General features: G+C 37.1%; 1 protein-coding gene across 1 annotated transcript; it reads left to right on the top strand.

The window, feature by feature from the left end:
* Positions 1–12,465: 12,465 nt before the first annotated feature.
* LOC148565806 (uncharacterized) lies at positions 12,466–13,030 on the top strand. Its single transcript, XM_088486412.1, has 3 exons — positions 12,466–12,477; positions 12,559–12,826; positions 12,924–13,030. The coding sequence occupies exons 1-3, from the start codon at positions 12,466–12,468 to the stop codon at positions 13,028–13,030; spliced, it is 387 nt and encodes a 128-aa protein (XP_088342538.1).
* Positions 13,031–16,629: the final 3,599 nt, after the last annotated feature.

The raw sequence follows: 16,629 nt of genomic DNA on the forward strand, positions 1-16,629 counted from the left end.
ACATATGGATGAAAAATTATTAAGCTACTACTTCTAAGTTTTGTTTTTCTGCATATTATGATCTTGTTCTATTCCATTAAAAAAAAATTAAAGGTGTAAGAAAAGAAAAGAAAGAAAAACTTATGTGGCTTCTTATTCTTGTTATGGTTCATATACTCCTTAAATTCATTCGAATTTCCTCTATGAAATAAAATTATGAAGATTTACTTAATTTATATTTTGGCTATTTATATATTTACCTTTTTTTACTAGTTTCTGGTTGGTGTCTAGTTATCATTATATATTTTCCTTTATGAGAATCCAAAGAGTTAGAATTTGAGAGCACCATAGCTTTTTACTGGTTGAAGACATATGCAGAGCATAAGAATTATACTTTGCTCTTATATTGTGACATAAGCACTAAGACAAAACCAAGTTCCTAAAGATTTGTTCTAGTTGTTATGTGTTTTAATTTATGGGTTATTCTTGTTTTGGTGGATGTTTCATTTGTTTTCAGCTGGATATTTCTTTTTATTTTACATAGATTTTTCTGCTAATTCAATTATGTTCTCCATCTTATGCATTTTGATTGAGGTGCTTGTAGCTTGTATAAAAATTATTAAATAGTTTGTTAGTCTGTGATATATGTATCATGTATGGGATTCTAAACCTATGAAGATGTTTGAAAGAACAAATTTGGCAAATAATCAACTCATTCATTATCGATATGTCCCTGTAAAAAAATGGTTGATCTTGATTGGTATTGCTCCTGGTTCCCTGAGGTATGGTGCCTTGCATGTGTTATAGTAAGTAGGCAACTTGGTTAATTACATTCAAACTATGCTTATGTTTTTTAATTTAATAAGAGGAAGATCAACAAATTAAAGAAGCTGAGTTGTTAAGAAATCACAACGGCTCTATGTATTCTTCATTTTTACTTTTTGCAGAAGCAATGTATCACATAATCAGAAGATATGCTCAAGGATTCCAAGCTGCAGGATTACATTGAAAAATAGAAAGTCTACTTTAAGATGATTGATGAATTTGAACTGATAGACAAGGAATTTGAAGAAGTTGATGAACCGGATGAAGTGAAAAAGACGTGATCTAAGTGTAGCAAATAGAAAGTTGTTCTTTGTTTAGCTAGTTGTATAGTAATTATATAACAATTTTCTAAACAATGTAGCCTCACCCCTCTAACAAAATATAGGGTTCTTGTATTATTTTTTGTCATGATGAATTCCTGATTCTACAGTGTTGCAAATTGTATGAATAAGTTGAATAAATATTATGATTCCTTTCATTTCATTTTAGCATGATGATAAATTTATCGTTACTTATGTAGGATAAGCTTTTTTTATTTGTCATTCACATAGCTTCTGTTAAAGTAACATCCATTTAGTATGGAAAAAAAACATCCGGATGCTTGACAGAAATAATATCCACTTAGACCTTTGCAAAAATAATCAGGTATCTACACGGAGAAACATGCCGAGTAGGATTTTAAAAAAAAAAGGTCATGCAATTCTTAAACAACTACAGTCATCCACAATTGCAACACAAGAAAACTAGGAAAATATATAAAGAAACCTCCATTTAGTCTAAAGACGAAAGATGCTGCTCCTTAACAGAACAAAAAACTACATATATCTTGGCTTAAAAAATAAGGTACAAACACCAAGAAACCTGCTGAAGAATATTGGAGAACAGAAAAGACATTCACTTCCTAAAGAAAATAGGCATCCCTACTATTTAACACAGATAAACTCGGAAACATATATGTAGAAACACCCATTTAGTAAGGTAAAGGAACATCCTGATTCCTAGCAAAAGCAATATTAGTATTAACAAACTGGTATCTACACAAAGAAACCTGTCAAGTAGGTTAATTACATAAATAGACCATACAATGCTTAAAGAACTAGATACATCCACAACTGCAACATAAGAAAACTAGTAAAATATATAAATAAACTTCTATTTAGTCTAAAGATGAAAGATGCTCCTGATTAACAGAATAAAAATCCACTTATATCTTGGCAAAAAAAGAATGTACAAACACCAAGAAACCTGCTGAAGAATATTGGAAAACAGAAAATACATTCACTACCTAAAGAAATAGAGGCATCCTCTACTAATTAACACATATAAACTCGGAACATATATTCAGAAACATCCATTTAGAAGGATAAAGGAACATATATTCAAAAACATCCATTTAGTCAGGTAAAGGAACATCCTGCTGTATAATAGGAGCAACATCCACGTGGATGTTGCCAAAAACAAGCAGCTATCTGCACAAAAACACGTGATGGCCTAAAAAAGTATATACTTTAAATAGTATCACAAGTGTCTCAAACGGATACAAAATCATGATTTTTCTAGGTATCTTTCATCTTTTGTTGTCTTCCCCCCTTGCTTGGCTTTTTCATAGGTAACCCCACACCCTTCAGCATGGTCTTCGTGCTCGGTCCTGTGAAGGGGGTTCTCACTTCCTTAAGTTTGTTTCTAGGCTGGTTGCGGCATACAGGATGGTCGTCTAATGCTGAAAGTAAAGCAGCTTTCAATTCTTACCAATTGCAAACAGCAACATCAAAACTCTAACAATTGCAACTTCCTTTTCCCTAATTTCAGCAATATCCAAGTTCCAATTGCATCAACTCACCAAAATAAAGCAATTTAGAGAACAACATCCAGCAATTCATCAAAATTTAATCCTCCGTATAACACACCCTAATTGAAGATGTACATTTACAAAATCAATTAAGAACCATCCACATACACGCTAGAACGAACATATGTTTAATATGATCAGCAATATATAAACAGAAAATTTGTAGATAAAATGGCTCTGTTTCACCATGTGTAGATAACTGAACCCTTTGTGTTTTTCTATTTAAATTGCAAACCACGCATATCGATACAACACATTTTAGTATGTACATGTAGAGTAAACTAAGTAGTAATGAATTGCCTAATTTTGAACACCATCAAAGACACCAACACTTAAAATAAACAACATCCAACCTTTTTAATGGAAAACAAACGAAATTTTGTAGCAAAAAACAGTCCAATTTAAAAAACTGCACAATCGAATCTCCACACACATGTAACTTAGCAAAATCCAACTCCTAAAGATAAAGCAACTTCCAATATCTAACAATTGCAAATAGGAACTGGAAAACTCTAACAATTGCAACTTCCAATCCCTACTTTCAACAACGTCCAAGTTCCAACTGCATCAACTTACCAAAATTAAGAAATTTAGAGAACAACATCCAACAATTCATCAAAATTTAATCTACTGTAGAACACACCCTAATTGAACATGTACATTCACAAAATCAATTAAGAACCATCCACTTACCTGTTACAGCCGTTTGAGAATGCTTGTAGAACTGAAGCCGACGACTGAACTGAAGGAGACCTGTCCATGCCTCCAGCAAGCAGGGATGGCCTTCACGTGGCAGCGTTGAGTGTATCAGACAATGGACAACTGGTTGACGCAATGGTTGTTGTTGCATGCGCGGCGGAGACGCGACTGAAACCTCTGGAAGAGAGCCGCTGAGACAATTTACATTTACCATCACAATTGACGATGATAATGAGGATAGGAATTCCAATTCTTGACCCTTGCTAGGACTTTTCTTAGTTGTTAGTTTATCAAAAACTCAAAGATACTTTTCCACAACCAATAATAAGTACACTTTCCTGTAATTCCTTTGAGAGACGACCCGAGATTTAAATACTTCGGTTATTTTTATTGGTTTGCATTGTGACGAACATATTAAACATTGATTGAGGTTTAATTGTTAGTTTAGATCTATACTTGCAATGTGATTTATTGAGAAATTCTTTATCGACATTTTTCCTCTGTCAAGTTTTTGGCACCATTGCCGGAGAATTGCAAATGTGTGCCTTATTATTGGTTATTGTGAATATTGTGAATATGTTTGCTTTTTATTTCTTTGTTAGTTGTTGTTAGTTTTAGGAGTTTAATTTTATTATTTCTTGTTAGTTTTTGTTTTTATTTTCTCTTGTTACTATGAATTCTCACCCCTTTGGCTATGAGTTTGGTTACAATAGTGTTGTAGGAAATGGAAGCTTCAATGAGAATATGCATCAATGATGGAACAATCAAAGGTGGAAGTAGCCTCAAGCTTATGGACAACCTTCATGGCAACAACCTCCTCCAATATACTATGAGCAAGAGTCATTCCAATATGCATGCCAATCCAATGGTTATGGTGGATCTCCTTGCGAATATCAACAACCTCCACCATACGCCTATGAGCCCTATCCTCAATATAGCCCTCAACCACCATACTCACAAGTCCCATACCACTAAACACCTCCATATGATCCTAACCCTTATCCACCTTACCAACCACTATATAAACCAAACTTAGAACACCACAATTTCAACATCAATACTCCCAAGAACCACCACCTCAATATACACAACCTCCATGTCCTTACCAAGATGAACCACCTTCCTATTATGAGCTCTTTCTCCCACCCAATGAACACTCCTATCCACCCCAAGCCCCAATAGATGATTCTCTCACTGCACTACTTCAAGGCCAAGGAGAGATGCAAAGGACGACACTAAAACTCATGGCTACCTTGACCGAGGTAGTAAATAATTTAGCCTCCATACGCTTCAACACTCAGAGTACCCCCATAATCTAATGGGGAGTGTAGCATGAAGGAGATTAGAAACTCTGGTGGAAAGTGAGTAATGTGACTTTGTATTGGAACAATTAGAGGAAGCCATAATTGTTGAAGAGGAAGAAGTGGTTGAAGACTTAGGAGATGTTGAGAGTCCATGGGAACCTCAAGTCATAGAGCCTTCTTCCAAGAAGTTTGAATTTGATGTTGAGGAGGGTGTACAACCTCCAAAGCATATCATGGTTGAAGACTTTGAGGAGGTTGATCAAGAGATGGATTCAATAATTGATGAATTTCTATCTACAATTGAATCCTCCCCCATTGGACATGAAATAGAGGCCAAAGAAGAAGATACACAACCTCTCATACCCTTGGTACGCAATGAAGAAGAAATTGAATTGGAAGAAAGCTACCAAGAGGAAGAGGTTGAGGTTGAAGAAGCTTGCCAAGAGGTGGAAGTAATCAAGGAAGAGCACAAGGGAGTGGAACTTGCAAGATCATTAAAAACACCTCTGCCCAAGCCATTACCATCTAACATAACATTTTAGTGGGTAAAATTCTTATTCTTAAACTTTACTTTCCCACTTGAACATGGTTTGCTTGAGACGGATGGTCAACTTAGGGCTCTTTGTGGCTTTAAGAGCAAAAGGAGATGGTTAATAGTTGGAGTTGCCATGCAAGGTTCAATATGGTTGCATGCTCAAAGTTGAAGTGCAAAGATTGGTATAGAGCTAGATTGAATGGGTCTAGGAAGTTGTTTGGATACCTTAGTGAGAATTCGGATTGCTTACCACCCGGATGGAATAATGATGATCAACTTGAAGACGGGTGTAGAAACAAGATTTGGGATCCCGGCATACAAGAGGATCAACTTTGGAAGCTCAAAGCTTGTGAAGAAATTCATCAAGGCTTGGTGAATTTATTTAGAAATGTTAGAGCTTATTGGAAGTCCAAGCATTAGTGGAAGTTTCAAGATGAGTTCAAGCACAAGCCACCATGACAAGGTGCTCACTAAATGTCCAACTTAAGGACTTTAACTAAAAGTGCTAGGTGGGAGACACCCCACCATGGTAAATTCTTTTCATTTTCCCTTTTGTTTATGTTGGTAATGAATTGAATTTTCATTTTCAGTTAGGATTATTTAGTCTAAGTTGTGGTTTAGCTTGTTTAATAATGTTTAGCATTACTTTAATAGCTTGTTAGTTTATTATTAAAAAAAAAGGGAACATCCCACGCGTGCACGTGGACGACACGTACGCATCGCTGGGATGCTGTTGCTGCCTCGTATAAAAAATAGAGACTTGCGCGGAAACGATGTGGGTGGGGTGCTAGGTGCACAATGCAACCCACGCGTGCGCCTCGTTGACGCGTACCGTCACTTCATTTTTCGGCCACCCACGCGTGAGCGTGACCGATGCGCGTCGTCTCTTCATGCTGCCTCTGGTACAAAAACCAGAGAGTTGTGATGGCACTCTGTAGGTTTCATGCGTCCATCACGAATGGTTATCACACGTACCTGTGACCGACGCATACGCGTCACCTTCTGCTTTTTACTTCCCACGCGTACACGTGGACGATGCGTACGCGTCACTCCCTTCTACTACACACCACGCGTACGCGTGGTTGACGCATCCGTGTCGCATCCCTGTCTCTTCTTTCTTTATTTCTTTCCTCTTCTTCTTCTTTCTTTCTTCCTTTCTTCTCCTTCTCTTCTTCCGTTCTTCTTTCTTCTCTCCTTTTTCTTTCTTTCTACCTTTCTTCTTCTTCATTCCTTTCACTTCTCATCTTTATTCTCTTTCATTCTCTTTTGTTTATTGCATTTACAAACCTTCATTTATTGCATTTTAAATTTGCTACTTGTTCTTATTTTCTTTTCTAAGTTCGCTATCTTTCCATTGGTGTTGAATTCTCTTACATAACTGTTGAATATTTCTTGCATTATTTTGGTACTTCGTGACTTGTTTTGTATTATTGGGTGATGATATTTATAGGTCAATGCTTATCTTTTGTGACACTTGCATTATTTGTGCATTGATATGAACTCATATTGTCTTTCATGACCCACTCTTTCCTATTTGAACTTGATGCTTCCGAGTGTTCTTTTCATGCCATTTACTTATGCTTTGACTTTACTCTTGCATCAAGTGTTTGTTGATATGCCATTCGCTTATATTTCTTTCTCACTTACATGTTGTAGCTACCATGTAGTTCAGAAATCTACTCTTATTTAGCATTAGCCCCACCTATATTTTATTTGCTATGATATCTTTATTTTTGGGTTTAATTACTTGTTGGTCCCTATAGTTTCGTAAAATTTTTAATTAGATCCCTATATTTTTTTTCTTTTTAATTGGGTCCCTGTACCAAATTTTTTTTTCAATTAAGTCCCTCTTAGTAGTAATTGGCTTAACTTTATAGGGACCCAACTAAAAAAAAAGAGAATTGGTACAGGGACCTAAATAAAAGGAAAAAAAAAGTGTAGGGACCCAATTAAAAAAATTTTTGGTGCAAGGACTCAATTAAAAGAAAAAAAAAGTATAGGGACCTAATTGAAAATTTTGCGAAACTATAGGGACCAGCAGAGTAATTAAACCTTATTTTTGGGCTTAATCTTCCGTCTTTCCTCCCCTTTCAGGCCAGCCACCAAGAAGGAAAAGGAAAAGCTTCTAATTGGGGCGAACAACAAGTCCCTCCGCACAATCTTTTGAAGGAGCTCATCAGTTGTAGCCACCCTAATCCCCTTTGCTCATCTTTGCATGCACCGAGGACAGTGCAATCTTTAAGTGTGGGGAGGTCGAGACTGACTTCTGTGGGTAACTACTTCCTTTTCTAACACCAATTCTTAATTTTCTTTGTTATATTAGTTGTTGCATTGCATGATAGATTGCATGTTAGTTAGAATTTGTGCATAACTTACCACTTCTTTCTTGTTAAGACTACTTGGTTGAAGTAATCATTCCTTTTCCAAGAAACTGTTTTAGGACATTTCACTAATTTGAATAAAAAAAATTTTGAGCTTGCTTGAAGAAATTTATTTTGAAACATGGTTTTAGAGCTCGAACACACAAACACAGTGAGATTTTTGAACCTATTTGATTGGTTGCATCTTATCAACTAATATTTTATTTCGGTGTTTGTTGTTCTCTTTAAGATTGTGATCTTTATCTTGCTTGATTTTATATTTCCATTGTTTGATAAATGCATGCATTTATGTGATTGAGACCCTTGTTTCACTAAAACTCACATACCCATATGAACTTAACCTTTCATCATCCTTTGCAAAAAAAAAAAAAACAATGTTGAGCCTATTTACCCCATTTATTTCTTTATGTTAGCACATCACTAACTCTAAGCGGAAAACAATGAATATCCCTAATTTGAATCCTTGGTTAGCTTAGGCTAGTGAGAGAGTGTATGATTTAAGTGTGGAGAAATTGGATTTGAGAACATTTGGTTTGGAAATTGGGTATTGTATATTTTTGTAAAAATGTGAAAGAAATTTTGGGCGCATGTTCATGCATTCAACACCTTAATCATATGCATTGATCTTCGTATATATAATCCACCACATATATAAAAATAAAAAAACAAAAAAGAAGAAAAAGAAAAAGAAAAAAAAAGATGAAAAGAAAGCAATAAAAAGGGGACAAAATGTCCCAAGGTAAATAATGATATTAATGCATATGATTTGTATTCAAAAATATCAAGGTGCATGACTTTGTATAAAGATAGTCAATGGATAGTTAGGTTTTGCATTGTAATGAATTGGAGTGCCTTAGGTTAGGTGGGGAGTTTAAGTTAATCAAGGATTCGGATTTTAATCTACTTAACCAAATACATTCCTACCTTGACCCTAACCCCATTACAACCCTTGAAAAGACCTCTTGATATGTGTATTCGTGTATTAAATTTTTGTTGATTGGTAGAAGAAGAGCAAGTCTTAGAAAGCAAGATTAGTAGAGAATTGAGAGAATCGAACCTTAAACACTTGAGCGATTAGAGTATATACACTTCTGGTGAGGGTTCGATACTCAATTCTTTGTTCTCGGCTTTCACAAGCTTTCTTCTTGCAAGTCTACTTGTACTTTATTTTGAGATTTGAATTAGTGGAATCAAGTTCATATTTGCTCTTGGAAGATTTATTTACTTGTAACCAAGTAGGTAAAAGCATTTAGCATGTAGTTGCATTCATATAGATAAGTTGCATTGCATAAGACTTACCATTTTTCCTTCACTCTTTTGGTTCTCTTGAGTTTAGCATGAGGACATGCTAATGTTTAAGTGTGGAGAGATTGATAAACCACTATTTTATGGTATATTTTGGATTAAATTGAGTAGATTTTGTCAATTATTCTCCCACTTATTCATGTAAATTGCATGTTTTTAAGTTTCCTTCCTAATTTTGTGCTATTATTGAAAACATGCTTCTTAGGCCTTAAAATCGCTAATTGTTAATCCTCTCTTATTACCATTCGATGCCATGATATGTGTGTTAAGTATTTTCAGAGTTTATAGGGCAAGAATAGTTTAGAGGATGGAAAGGAAGCATGCAAAAGTGGAAGGAACACAAGAATTTGGAGATTTGAGAAGCTGGTCTCGACGCATACGCGTGGATGACGCGTACGCGTGACCAAGCCATAGTCTAACTGACGCGCACGCGTGGCTGACGCCTACGCATGGCCAGTGCAAAGTTCAAACGACGCGTACGTGTGACTGAAGCATACGCGTGACTGAAGCGTATGCGTGGTGAGTGTCATGCACGTGCCTCAGTAAAGGGAATTCGCTGGGGGCTATTTCTAGGCTGCTTTTGACCCAGTTTTAGGCCCAAAAATGAAGACAAGAGGCTATAGAGTGGAGCTGGAAGGCATCATGCATCATTCATTCACTTTTACACACTTTAGGTTTTAGATGTAGAATTCTAGAGAGAGAGGCTCTCTCCTCTCTCTAGGTTTTAGGGTTTCTTCTTTTATTTTCAGTTTCATCTAGGTTTAGAGACTACTTCTCATTTTAATTCAAGTTCCTCTTTTAATTTCTTGTTATTGCTTCCTTGCTTTCTTAGTTTTATATGTTGTTTCCTTTACCTTGTTGCTTTATTGTTCATGACTCCTTATTGATTTCAATTTTCTTTTAATGCATTAGAGGTATTTTATGTTTATTGTTGCTTTCTTTAATTTCTTGTTATTATTTTCATGCAACTGTTAGTCTTAGATTTTACTATTTTTTGTTGATTTTTTATGTTTTTATTTTGTGCCTTCCAAGTGTTTGATGAAATGCTTGGTTGGATTTTAAAATAGATTTTTGTGTTCTTGGCTTGGGCTGATGATTTGGAGACTCTTGAATTGTCAAAGTCTCTTGTTGATTGGTAATTGAAGATTGCCGATTAGCTTGAACTTCATTAAATATAGTTTCTCACTATAAGTTGACTAGGACTTGTGAACTCAAGTTGATTGTATGCATTTGACTTTCCTTCATTGGTTAGAGGTTAACTACGTGAAGGCAATTTATGTTTACCATCACAATTGACGATGATAATGAGGATAAGAATTCCAATTCTTAACCATTGCTAGGACTTTTCTTAGTTGTTAGTTTATTTTCTCGTTATTTACATTCCTTGTTCACCATTCAAAAACGCAAAAATACTTTCCCACAACCAATAATAAGTACACTTCCCTATAATTCCTTTGAAAGACGATCCGAGATTTAAATACTTCGGTTATTTTTATTGGTTTGCATTGTGACAAACATATTAAATGTTTATTGAGGTTTAATTATCGATTTAGATCTATACTTGCAACGCGATTTTATTTAGAAATTCTTTACCGACATTTTTTTTCCGTCATGTGCCGCCGTCGGGGATGGTGCTCGCGGTGGGTGCTGCGCCACTGTGGGAGTTGGTGTTCGTGTTTACTGATGCGCCGTTATGGGACAAGATGTATGTACGATGGCTTTGAGGTGGAGGATAAGAATCGGTGAGAATAGAAGGTGTTGGGGTACAATAATAAAATTTAAAAAATTAGAATTACAACTGAATAATTTGGGGGATGATTTTTGGTAAATTGGACTGTCGGGTCCAATTCAAAAAGAGTAAAGCTAGGGAACCAAAAGCCAATCAGCCAAAACCCAGCCAAAATGTACCTGGGCTGGGATCCAAAAGCCCAAACCACATCCAGCACCATCCAAAAAATGACCCAGGGTAAAAACATATTCACCTTCACCAAAAACCTACCTCTTTTTCACTATTTTACCACAGAAAATTCAAAAAGCATCTACATCCCGTGCCACGCCTCCGAAACCATCGCGCAACCCTCCTCCATCTCTTCACCGGACACCGCGACGCCGTGCCGAGCCTCTCCGACCATCGAGACTCCACTGAAGCTACCTGGGCGCAACCCTCTTCCCTCACTTCTCCAGCCGCTTCGACGCCGCGCCGAGCCTCTCCGACCATCGTGCCTCCAAACTTGCAATAAGAGCGACGCCACTCTGTCGTTGCATGTGGGTTTTTCCGGCACCGCCGAAACTTCCTGGTGCACCTGCGTCGTCAGGTGATTTTAACCTAGACTCCTCCAGCCTGGAATTCCCCGGTTCGGCTCACTAATAGGTAAGTATGGTAAATGTTTCCTTTGATTTCGTATGCATGTCTTGAAAAGAGAATTAGAGAGTGTAATTTGGGTGGATTCTAATTAGATATGGGATGTTGTTGATATTTTTTTCGGATGTTGCTTATTGGTAGAGTTTTGATGATGCTTTTATCTGTGATGGATGTTGTAATTGTAGTTGTTAGAGGCTATATGTTTTTGTTCTGATATATGGTTTAGATACTAGGAATGGTGTTGATATGAGATGTTCTTTGATATTGCTAAATTAAGAGACGTTTCTGTAAAAAAAGTGAAACTTGAAGGTACTAACAAGTGCAAAGGCTCTAGGGTGCTATTCTTGTTCAATTAAGACCTTCCTTTCCACTTTTTTCTGAAAGGAACATTTTGCTTCATAAAGGCTGAAGGAACTTAATTGGTGGGAGTTGAGCTATTTATTGTGAGGAGCAAATTACTGAAAGAACATACCGGATATCATTTTGATGCTTTGCCATATGTCAATATAACGTTATAAAGAATGAGGGAATGAGTTTAATTCTGTGCTATAATAGTTTTAAGAGTTTTATATTATCAACTTATCAGATTATTGTGTGTTAGATTTTTAAATTAAGAAGTAGTTTTAATTTTATCAAATACTTTGGTTGATGTCTTAGATGTCTAGAAAGCACATAATAGGGAACGTGTCCTATAAGAGACTTAGGATAGCTCAAGCTTATAATTGATGTTTGAGTTTGTAGTTTCCTCGTAACACATGCCTCTACAATTACACTTGTCCAAATTAATTAAAGTCACGCTACATAATTTATGGGGCTAAATTTAGTTTGAAATTAAATGTGGGGTTGGTTATTGAAACAGAATAAAATGAACTTAAATTTGATTTTACATTAGATATAATTAATGAAATGAGATCAATTTTATTATAAGTAGGGTGCTTTTTCTTTGTTTCAGATTTTTGACAAGCTCTTGAAAGTATGGTTTTTTTATTATGATTTCTTCTGATTTGTCATAAGATGGTGATGTTTTGTTGCATCATGTTTCAATTATGAAGGGGATGAAAAAGAGTTTCTTTTTGTCCATCTCTGTATGTTTATGGGAATAATTTATTATATGAAATGACTGTAAATTGGCTGCTGAAATTGTTGCTATTTTCCCATTATGCAATTTTGAGGGGCTGTTTCTTGTGGACCTCAGCAGGATTAATTTGAAGTAAAACCCAAGTGAAATGGGAAAAAAGGTAAAATGATTTCTAGCATTCATTTTTTACCATTCGGGCATTATCTTATGTGTGACTTATAACTAGTGTAACAATTATCAGAAATTGTTAGAGTCCTGTTGCTCGCCCAGCTACATACATGACATGATGAGCACGCTGTCAAAAAATAATTCCGTTGAGAAGCTTGCCGAGATTGATCTTATTGGCTTCGGATTCTTGAGGCTTGTTCCAAATTGGTCAGTAAAGCAAGCCATCATGGTTCACCTAGCTGAGTCATACCAAGTTAAGCCGAGAACCTTTATACTCGACATTGGCAACATCTGCCTGAATACCGAGTTAATCGAGAAGGTTTTCGGCATTCCGTCAAGAGGTAACTTATGCTACCTTGTCCTGCGTAGGCGTGCTGGTGTAAATATGTTTGATTATGCATACATATTAACATTGAATAACACATGAACATGTTGCAGGGGATCCATTTCCAGCACTGGATGAGAGTAATCCGTCCCACGTCGCCATAAAAAATCGGTTTCATAGACGGAGCACAACCGAGCTCCGGGATTTAGTCTACAGCTGACCAATGGCGACAGAGTCAGATAGGATGGAGTTTAGGAGATATTTCATACTGGTGGTGATGAAGATGTTCCTGTGCCCCACCACTCAACAGGTAATTTCTCCAGGGCACATCTACCCCGTGCTAGATGTTTCTGGTCCACGGATATTCAATTGGCCGTTGGAGATTCTGAAGTGGTTCCACACAGCAGTGGAGAAGTATAAGCTGAAAGGGAACAAAATGTGTGAAGGCTACATGTTCGTCATGCTGGTAGGACACAATCACCATTAATAAATTCTGTTTGCCTTTTTTTTATAAATATCATAAATTGTATAAAATTAATTTCCTATACATTAGTTTGGAGAGCTCAGGACCTACTACTGTTATTTGTATGTGATATACTGATATGTTGCTGAATTACTTGAATCTTTGTTCACTAATTTTAGATGATTCCATGTATGATTTCATCTGAATGTTTCTTGTGACAAGTTCTATGTCCCGTTGCTATATACCGAATCATTGCGAGCCTTATACAATCTTGAACCATATCTGATGCTAACTGTTCAACTTAAAAGTATATTCAGCGTGGTTTTTCGTCATGTATAACTTAAATTAGGTCCATCCTCTGTGTAGATACTCTATTTTTAGCGACTGCAATACAGTGTGCTTGACAACTGTCTTGAGCATGAGCTATGGCTCGATGCGTGGACCTCAGAGAGACTTGAAAAGAAGGCGCAATATATTCTATTCAAGGTACTCGTTTCTATCTCATAATCGGTTAATTTATCCCGTGTGTTTGAGATTTTTTTATTTTATATTTTTTTATTTTGCGGTTTCCGATTTTTGGTATGGTGGTGCTTTGGGGGTTGATTAAAACCATTGCTTCTCTTCGTTTCTTAATTCAGGGGCACCTTTTGACTAGACATGGGGGAGGTGACGACATAAAGGGCCGGTCACCACAAGCTTCCAGGAGGAAACCGGGGAAAAAGGAACCACAGAAGCATCGGCAAAAGGAATCGGTGCTTCAAAGGGTAAGCACATTTTACTGCTTTAGGATGTTAACTAGCTTACTTCACCATTGTTAATTTGGTTCATGCTCTTGCTTCAAACAGGGGAGGTCAGTCGGTGGAGAGAGTAAGAAGGTTTCAAAGGAAAGACGACCAAGAGGACGTACATCATCTCCACCTCCAACAGCGAGAAGTTCACGGCACGCCGAACGATCAGAAACTAGCTCGAGGGTGACTATACGATTACTGTTGTCTACAGCTTAAATAATCGACTAGCTTTGATTACGTGTACTAGGTTCATTTGAATGTACTTGGATGTTTCTTTACACAATTTAATTGTTGTACGTAAAACAGCCTAGCAGGGGAGCTGCGCAAAAAAAGGGGGGCTAAAAAGGCCCAACCACGTAGGTGCACCCCAAAAAAATCTAAGAAAAAGGATCTCCCAAGTAGCACAGATGATGATGAGGAGAATGAGCCTCTTGCCAAGCAGATGTGCCGACTCTATAATAAGGGAGTTGAAAAAACAAAACCAAAGGAGGAAGCAACAGAAGGCAACCTCAATTAGGACAAGGGAAGCCATGAAACACCAGTCTCTGTAGTTCCCGATGCAGGAAGGCTCTCTGTTGCGCTAGTGAAACATGAAGAATGGGAGTTCGACGGGCAAGTCTCCTAACCAAAACTATCTCATTTTGTGGTCTATTTTGCTTGTTAGTGAATTAGGGATTGTATCCGTATACAGCTGCCATTTCTCTAACATCGATTGAGTTGCTTGTAGTAATCCCAATTTCTTGTCGAACAGAGACCCCGAGAGTGAACGAATATGGAAATACTTTGAGCAACTGTAGAACACGAGTCCACTACAGGCCGTGATGCCAGCCAATCTGTCTTGCATGACTCCTAGCCCACCAAGCAAGCAAATCTCACTGGGCAATGCTGGGACGGAACAGAAGTATACCCAATGTACTCCTATAAAGGTGCATCCACTTCTGAAAGGGTGAAAGATCGATGAGGATGATGAGGAGAGAGTGCGACGATGGGCGGCCAATGGATCATTGGATCAAAGTCAGGTTTTGGCGTCCTATGAGGGAAGGCAGCATCTATCTTTGGTCTGAGAGGACATCTCCTCACTGCTGCCCCAGCACTGGGTCACCAGCAACGTAAGTATAACATACTAACACATTGATATAATGAATATGTTTATTAATATGTATAGTGGATAAAATAGATGACGCTAACGCAATTTAACCTTTTTTTATGCAGATCGTTCAGTGGATGTGTTCAACCTTTAATGATTCAGAATCGCTGCGCTTTAATGATGACTTTTACTGTATTCCTTCTGGAATTTTGGTATACACAAATTTGCAGATTCTAATCGATAATGATTTGAGATCTGGACCTAAATAGTGTCTTTTTTAACAGGAAACTGTGTTTCAGAAGAGGAACTTGGATTAATACAGGGAGGGTCCCACCGTTAGTTATGTGGGGCTGGGTCCTCACTTTGGTGATGATTCGAGATTTTTTGACAAGATAGCAGCTTCCATGCAAAAATGGGTAAGTTAATTCGCTACATGAAAAAAACTGTATGGTTCTTGTATTAGCTACCGCTTGAAGGTTGATGTTTTGGTTTAAGTACTTACAACTTGGTGTTTATTACTTGGATGTTCCTTGTGATAGGCAATAAGATGTTCCCCTTGAGTGTCAATTGGATGATTCTGAATATGGTTTTTGGTTTTCGTGTCTCAGTCACTTGAATTTGCGTGTGCTTAATTGAGATGTCGTTGGCTTTCATTTTAATGGATGTATTGCAACACGTTAAATGTGTTAGAAATTCTGCAACTATATCTGTTTGGTGACTAACTTGATCATGTAAATTAATATTGCTGTTTCAATCGTAGTGATTTGCCCCAGTCTGTATCGATCGACATTGGTGGATGTATGCCTTTGAGATTGCTCAGAAAAGGCTGTGGGTGCTGGATAGTATGAATACAGAAGTGCCTAACAATGAAAGATTAAAAGTACATGCTTATGCGGTAGGTATACGACAACCAATTAGTTCGACGTTAGACTTGGTAATTGAAACTGTATGATTCCTAACGTGTTGCTGATCTCCAGGGGAGACTCATTGAAGACATGGCAAAAGTCTCTATGCTCGCATATGAGCACACGGAGAACGGCCTACCTTGTTTCTATGCTAGCGTCCCACAACAGGATAACGGGTCAGTTAAATATACACCTAACAATATTCTTAATAGCACTTCACTTGATAATGATATCATGGTTGGAGGTAATATTCTGTGTTTGTATATGTAGCTGTGATTGTAGTGTATTCGTCATCAAATTCATGCAGTTTTGGGGTTTGGATAAGCCATTGCAGCATTGGGACCAGATGAATTTAAATGTCATAATAATTAGGTTGAAACCATTTGTAGTCAATTTCTTTCTCGTTTTTGAAATTACCCTCCAACACGTAATTGCCATGCAGGACGTTGTGAATGAGTTTAGGAAGGAGATCATTCTAGATATAGTGATGGGTCCTCATAATTCAGAAATTGGCAAGGCACTGCAGGCATTGAAAAGAAATCATGTGCGCCGAAACTAGCCTAGGAAAAAGTCTAA

This window comes from Arachis ipaensis, chromosome B5 (assembly GCF_059453495.1).
Source record: "Arachis ipaensis isolate K30076 ecotype BB chromosome B5, ASM5945349v1, whole genome shotgun sequence".
Classification (NCBI taxonomy): Eukaryota; Viridiplantae; Streptophyta; class Magnoliopsida; order Fabales; family Fabaceae; genus Arachis; species Arachis ipaensis.

What these genes read in the sequence shown, in the direction of transcription:
- LOC148565806 (XM_088486412.1), top strand. An exon ending in TTTCGGCATTCCGTCAAGAG is followed by an intron (nt 12,827 to 12,923) that starts GTAACTTATGCT and finishes AACATGTTGCAG; the next exon opens with GGGATCCATTTCCAGCACTG.